Raw genomic sequence first — 7478 nt, forward strand, 5'->3', positions numbered from 1 at the left:
AGAGAGGACAAAAATGAGGGGGGGGGCTTACATTGCAGAAGAAAACAGATATTTGATTTGATTGACAGGTTAGGTACTGGTTAGGGTTTAGGGTTGGGCAGACGACAAGAACTACATCAGAGGAGAGCACGAGGAGATCAGAGTGGATTGAAAGAAACAGAGGACGAGAGATGTATGTTTAGGGTTTGGAGAGAGAGGCGTGTGTGTGTGTGTGTGTGTGTGTGTGTGGCAGGGGATGGATGGAGGTGCCAGGTTTAGCATGAAACCTCACATCCTGTCCATCTGCTGGCACAGGTGTCTCCACTCCCCAGAGTCAGACAGACAGACACAGAAACAGGCAGACAGACAGACAGACGCAGTGACAGACATACACACAGACAGACAAACGCACAGACAGACACACGCACAGACAGACACAGAGACAGACATACAGACAGACAAATACAGTGACAGACAGACAGACACAGAGACAGACAGACACAGAAACAGACATACATACAGACACAGTGACAGACATACACACAGACAGACACAGAGACAGACACAGAGACAGACAGACACAGACACAGACACAGACATGCATACAGACACAGTGACAGACAGACATACATACAGACAGACAGACAGACAGACAGACAGACACAGAGACAGGCAGACACAGTGACAGACATACACACAGACAGACACAGAGACAGACATACAGACACAGAAACAGACATACAAACAGACTGACAGACATACAGGCAGACAGACAGACACAGAAACAGACATACAAACAGACTGACAGACATACAGGCAGACAGACAGACACAGAGACAGACATATACGACAGACAGACAGACAGAGTGAGAGAGAGACAGAAACTGATAGAGACATACAGAAAGAGTGAGAGAGACGTACAAAGACAGAAAGGGACAAAGAGAGAGTGACAGAGAGAGAGTGACAGAGAGAGGGTGACAGAGAGAGAGTGACAGAGAGAGGGTGACATTTTATGGCATTTGCCACTGTCCAGCACTTTTCATAATCCCATTATCTCTCTCTCTGTCTCTCCCTCTCTCTCTCTCTCTCTGTGAGAATTTCATGACTCAGCCTGTCTGTGTACTAATTCCTGGTCTCTCATTCTACATGTGTCCTCTCCCTCTCTTTCTCTTTCTCTTTCTCACCACTCTCTCTCTCTCTCTCTCTTCACCATTCTTTCATTCTCAGTCCCTCATTTGTTTTCAAACTCTCATTCATTTAGCCTGTGCTCAGCTGACGTGTACTCAAAGAGAAAGACTAGACTGGAAGACTTGAAAATCTCTCCCTTTCTCTCTCTCTCTCTGTCTGTCTGTCTCTTTCTCTCTCTCTCTTTCAGCTGCATGTGGTCCACTATAACTCAGAGCTCTACACGAACCTGTCAGAAGCTATGACCCAGAAGAACGGCCTTGCGGTCCTGGGCGTCCTTATAGAGGTGTGTGTCCCGCCTCGTTTCCTCATCGACCAATCAGGACGTCTCATCAGTGACTGATTTTAAACTTGACTGTGTCATTCCACAGCCCCATGCGATGACAGACAGTCTGTTAGAACAGGTCCGGCCCGGTTTCCTGAGCCCAGCCGGACAGTTCAGTCAAAGTGTGCTGTAACAGAGCACACTGTGGCGCGTGTTATGACGGCTGTGTCAGGTGACATAAGTGTTCGTAAGCAGACATAAGCTCTTGTGTCGGGTAATGCGGTGCTGACATGGTTGGATGTCCTTCAAACACAGAGAAACCATTTAAAGAGGCGAAACCTGGAGGATATTAATAAGAATTTTATACCTTTTTCATAAAAAGAACAACAGCAACAATAGAAATGAGCACAAGCCCTATTGGACATACTGGAGTCGTGGCCAATGGTATTATCAACAGGGAATATTATTAATATGGTAATATTACAAGTGCTTAGTTTTGAACTGTTTTACACTGTTACTGACATAGACGTGTTTATGCTAGAGGCCAGAGGTCAGGTTTAGGCTGAAGGTGCCTTCATCCATGACGCAGCTCTTCCTCTTTGTCCGCTTTCCTCTCTCTCTCTCTCTCTCTCTCTCTCAGATAGGAGAAGAAACTAACCAGGCCTATGCCAACATCATCAATTACCTGCATCGCATCAAACATGCTGGTATGTCTGTGTGTGTGTCTGTGTGTGAAGTGTGTGTGTGTGTGTGTGTGTGTGTGTGTGAAGTGTGTGTGTGTGTGTGTGTGTGTGGTTGTGTGTTTGTGTGTGTGTGTGGGTGTGTGTGTGTGTGTGTGTGTGTGGCTGTGTGTGAAGTGTGTGCGTGTGTGTGTGTGTGTGTGTGTGTGAAGTGTGTGTGTGTGTGTGTGTGTGTGTGGTTGTGTGTTTGTGTGTGGGTGTGTGTGTGTGTGTGAAGTGTGTGTGTGTGTGTGTGTGTGGTTGTGTGTTTGTGTGTGTGTGTGTGTGTGTGTGTGTGTGATGTGTGTGTGTGTGTGTGTGTGGCTGTGTGTGTGTGGTTGTGTGTGTGGTTGTGTGTGTGCGTGTGTGTGTGTGTTTATCCTCAGTTTTATGGTTGTGTTCTCTGGATTAAAGAAGGTAATATATCTGTAATAATTCACCGTCAAACATTTACCATTTCACAATTAACGGCCCCTCTGCTGGTCCCTCACGCTCATTTTAAGTAACAGATTTTGGGAAGAGTTTCATCTGTGGTCAGTAAACCATCATCATCATCAGGGTTCCCTCATTGAAGGAGTCCACGGTTAGTATGGTGAAAATTAGCACCTCCTCAGGCTTAGTGAACCTCCTCTCTGCTCCTGGCAGGTCAGTCTGTGGCCATTCCGGCCTTTGACGTGCGCACGCTGCTCCCTGCGGATCTGGGCCTGTATTACCTCTACAACGGTTCTCTGACCACTCCCCCCTGCTACCAGAGTGTCCTCTGGACCCTCTTCACACAGACCGTCAAAATCTCCCTCGCACAGGTACTCTCAGGACAGGAGAGGAGAGGAGAGGAGAGGAGAGGAGAAGAGAGGAGAAGAGAGGAGAGGAGAGTAGAGGAGAGGAGAGGAGAGGAGAGGGCATACACTTCATTTTTATCAAATTAGCTTTTCTTCATGCCCGTGCTTATCTTCTTCTTTCATGTGCTTTTCCTTTACTCTGTCTCCTCTCCTCTCCTCTCCTCTCCTCTCCTCTCCTCTCCTCTCCTCTCCTCTCCTCTCCTCTCCTCTCCCCTATTCTCTTCTCTTCTCTTCTCCTCTCTTCTCTTCTCCTCTCTTCTCTTCTCTCCTGTCCGTGTCAGTTGCTGAAGTTGGAGACGGTGATGTACTCCACTAAAGCAGACGTTAGTGAACCCACTCTGCTCCAGGACAACTACCGCACGACCCAACCGCTTCACAACCGCACAGTGCTCTCCTCGTTCCCACACGGTCTGTAACACACACACACACACACAGAGAGAGAGAGAGAGGGTGAGGGCACCGGGGGCTACGCTTTGTTTTCTTGTCAGATGATTAGTTTCTCAAAATCCCTCTCTGAACACAGAGGCCATTGTAGTCATGTGAGAGAATGAGTGAGAGAGAGAGAGAGAGAGAGAGAGTGTGTGTGTGTGTGACAGCAAATGAGAGAAAAAGAGTGTGTGACACACACACACACACACACTAAATCTCTGAGGTTGATAAGAACAGTAAAAGGAATGTTTGTTAAGGGTTGAGCAGAAATTGTGGTGTCACTTCTGCATGTGCGATCTCCTGGTATTTCCATTAATAAAGTGATTGTGTGTGAATATTCGCATGTCAGAAGGAGACTGAACTGATGGATTATGACGTTACGGAGGAGAAATTGTCATGTTTCATCTTGTCTCTGTTTAAACAAATGAACATTTTCATGCTTATTTTTTCTTTTCAATATGTGTTCATTTAATCATCAGATTGTAAAGATGTCTGAACATGTGACAACAAAAATGATAACACATTTTTGAGTGACATTTTGGGTTTTTTTCCGTCCTAGTGTCTGTGAAAGTTTACACAGCAGGTAAGAACAGATCCCTTTTCATTAGTCAAAGAGTCAATCAGTCTATGCTCAATCAATCAATCAATCAATCAATCAATCATTCAATATATTTTCCCAAACCACAAACTTTTCATCATATCAACATTTTCTCTCTCTCCCTCTCTGTCATCTCTCTCTCTCTGTCCCTCTCTGTCATCTCTCTCTCTCTCTCTCTCTCTCTCTCTCTCTCTCTCTCATAGGAGAGGTCTCTGCTATAGTAATGGGTTCTTTGTGTGGGTGTGTGGGTTTGGCTGTGATCATTCGCTTCATCGTAAAGACCATACGGTAAGACCCCGCACTCTCTGAACACCACCGCCGCTCCCCTCACGCCTGTGCAGCCGCACGCTGAACGACAGTTAAACACTCTATATGACATAACACTCTTAAAGCCCTCATTCCGACTCTGTGCTTGCTTCCTCAGGCATCCCTGTTTTACCTGCTCAGAGTACATGCCAAGCACATGCCAAGTACATGCTAAGCACATGTTCTGGCTCACGCTGAATTAGCGAGAGCCTTGTTTAAAGACTTATAAAACTTTCTCAACCAGATCTCCCTGCTTTCCAAACAAAGATGATTATGTGTTGGAATGTGCCGTGTTCCTTCCCCTGATTAAACGCAGGCAGTGCAGGACAAATCTATGAAATAATAACAATTTTATGATTACGTCTGTGTCCTCGTCTTTGGCTGTTTTTTGTTTTTTTAAATTCTGTGGTGATTTCATAATATCACGATCATGTCTGTGTGTGAATCATGCGTTGATTTGTGCGTTCTCACTCGTGTGATTGTAATGTTTTTTTTGGACGTGTGACAGCTCTACGTCCAGCTGGGACGTCCTCCACAACGTCCGCCCCACCCCCCAGTCCAGGTCTCCCTTTTCAATTACTCTCCTTTTCAATTACTCTCCTTTTCAATTACTCTCCTTTTCAATTACGCTCCTTTTCCCTTCTCTCTCCTCAACACCATAACCTCTCCACCCTGTTTTTCATTCTAACCTTAATGGCAACGTAGGGGAATAAACACCAGGGATAGAACATCTGACGTCACAGTGAGACATGTGATGTCACAGTGCAGCCAACGGAATCTTGCGCGAGCCAATGGAACGCTCCGATTCTTTGGAATCAGTTTAGCCTTTGTTTGAATGACGCAGTGGTTCCTTCCGGAAGAATCTTACAGTGCCCTCTCTCTCATGGTGTTAGATCTTTAAAGTAATCCCATTCTGAAACTTCTCATGAGCCATTTGGTCACCTGGGGGAGGGGGAGGGGGGTTGTCATGGTGACATCACATGTGTCTCCACAGAACTCTAATCCCACTCTGTAATCCTGTAAGTTTTCCAGTAAAGCGTCTACTGGAAAATCTGCTGGGCCTCTGATGGCATTCCGTAAGTCTGACATAACAGAGAGTACCTTTTCATTAGAAATAGTGACTAGTGTTTAATCCAAATGTTCATTAGTCCATCCCTGCGTCTATATGCCCATCCATCCATCCATCCATCCATCTAGTTGTCTGTTTACATTGTCTGTGTTGTGTATGTTTGGAGATGCATCTGTGTGTTGTTCATTTTTGGTGATAGCAGGTCAAACTATCCGAGACTGAAACATATCCTATTAAATATTACTATACGTGGAAAGTGTCTTTATAGGTTACTTTTTAAAATATCAAACACCTCTAACTGTTTCAAAGAAAATAAAAAGGTGAATAAATTATATGCCACATAACAAATGACAGCTCAGGACGGTCAGCCTCTAAAACAACTCCTAAGCAACACCGCCCTCTACTGACTGAAATGTCAAATTACAGCCACAACATACGAAGACAGGCTGCAGTCAGCGGAACTAAAACGGTTTAAGGGTCAAAACTGCATCATTCCTAACACAACACATATATCACCAGTTACTACTGAAATATGTTATGATGTGGTCAAATATGTTATTTTCTACTTATTACGCCCTTATAATGGCTGTCCAATGGTTAATTATGGTTTAATATCCATATTATACACAGTGTCGCCTTGCATTGCAAGTGTTGGCCAAATGTCTGTTTTTGTGCTTGGGATTTGTGGTATCCTGCTCTGTAACTTTATTTTATTTTATTTTGTACTGGTTCTATTCACAGAACTAATGACTTGGCAAAAGAATCCAAGCAGGACATGGATTTAAGGACGACCTCTGACCCAGGAAAGAAAGAGGAGTCCCCACCTCAGGCTGAACCTTAACCTTTGACCTCACTGACCCTAAAATTCCACTCCTGTATTACAGCATGAGCCTGTCTGTGCATGCAGCAGTATTTGAAGACTCACTTTCTCTCTCTCTCTCTCTCTCTCTCTGTCTATTTCATCCTTTATTCATCCTTTTCTCCACTCCCTTAAACTATGTCTTATCTTTCCTCAAGATCATCCCTCTGTCTAGCCTGTCCCCTCCTGTCCCTCTGAAGGTCAAATCTCACTGTTGAAGTGAAAATGTATGTGTGCCTTCGTGTGTGTGTGTGTGTGTGTGTGTGTGTGTGTGTGTATTTACGCACTATGTGAATCTTAATAAACTAATGTTGTAACTGGGAGAGGTCTCTGTGTTGTTGTCATGAAGATTTGATGCCGGTCTGTAGTTAGTGCTGTTGGGTGGACTGACTGTTGATTGACTATTCTCACGTCTGCAGTGCTCTGCACACACAGAAAACCCTGGATCCTTGAAAATCCTTGAATAAGTGTGTGAGTAAGGGTAGAGTGACAGACAGACAAACATTAAACCAGGTCAAGTTTTTGTGCAAGAGCACAGAAGAGATTGTATGTACTTTATGTGTGTATGTGTGTGTGTATGTGTGTGTGTGTTTGTGTGTGTATGTGCGTGTGTGTGTGTGTGTATGTGTGTGTGGAGGATTACAGTGAGTCACTTCCTCTTTACACTGATCTAGTAGAGAGAGAGAGAGAGAGAGAGAGATGGTGAAGTTCATCTGTTTTGCCTTAAAATACTTTATCAACGACAATTATTAACTAAGCCCTCCCACATCATTTAACAGTTTTAAATTAGGAGTCAGTCTGAATCAGTCACCTCTATGAATGTGAACCAGACCTGGGTCAAAATGGATCGGAATAACAGGGCCATGTCCCAATCGGTGTTGCAAGTCTCTTTTACCGTGTGTCCTCTCTTTTTTAAAATGAATTAAATGCCAGAAACGCCAGGGGTGACACAGTAATTCCAAAGGACTAAAAAACCCCCACAAATGCCTTACCTGCAGGACGCAAGTGAGAGCCTATCATGGCCTTACGTCTCTGGTGAAACCAGGCTAACAGCCAATGGATCAGGGCTCGCAGTGAACGACTCCAGAGAGCAAGAGATCATTTATTTATATATATGAGTCACTCCATCACAGAGCACACCTGAGAAGTCCCAGCACGCGTCCAGTTTCTCCCGTCAGCGCCAGGCGAATCAGGCGTCAATGATTAACCTCAGGAAGGGCATATAAATCT

General features: G+C 44.7%; 1 protein-coding gene across 1 annotated transcript in view; it reads left to right on the forward strand.

Annotated features, from left to right (window-relative positions):
* The window catches only part of ca14 (carbonic anhydrase XIV), a 13226-nt gene extending 6996 nt beyond the window's left edge, over window positions 1–6230 (forward strand). Inside the window, exons 4-11 of the mRNA XM_030785557.1 lie at window positions 1355–1450; window positions 2070–2136; window positions 2794–2951; window positions 3269–3395; window positions 3976–3999; window positions 4218–4302; window positions 4829–4882; window positions 6131–6230. Coding sequence (XP_030641417.1) covers window positions 1355–1450; window positions 2070–2136; window positions 2794–2951; window positions 3269–3395; window positions 3976–3999; window positions 4218–4302; window positions 4829–4882; window positions 6131–6230 — 711 coding nt within the window. The remainder of the gene's footprint in view (window positions 1–1354; window positions 1451–2069; window positions 2137–2793; window positions 2952–3268; window positions 3396–3975; window positions 4000–4217; window positions 4303–4828; window positions 4883–6130) is intronic.
* Window positions 6231–7478: the final 1248 nt, after the last annotated feature.

This window comes from Chanos chanos, chromosome 9 (genome assembly GCF_902362185.1).
Source record: "Chanos chanos chromosome 9, fChaCha1.1, whole genome shotgun sequence".
In the NCBI taxonomy this organism is placed as follows: domain Eukaryota; kingdom Metazoa; phylum Chordata; class Actinopteri; order Gonorynchiformes; family Chanidae; genus Chanos; species Chanos chanos.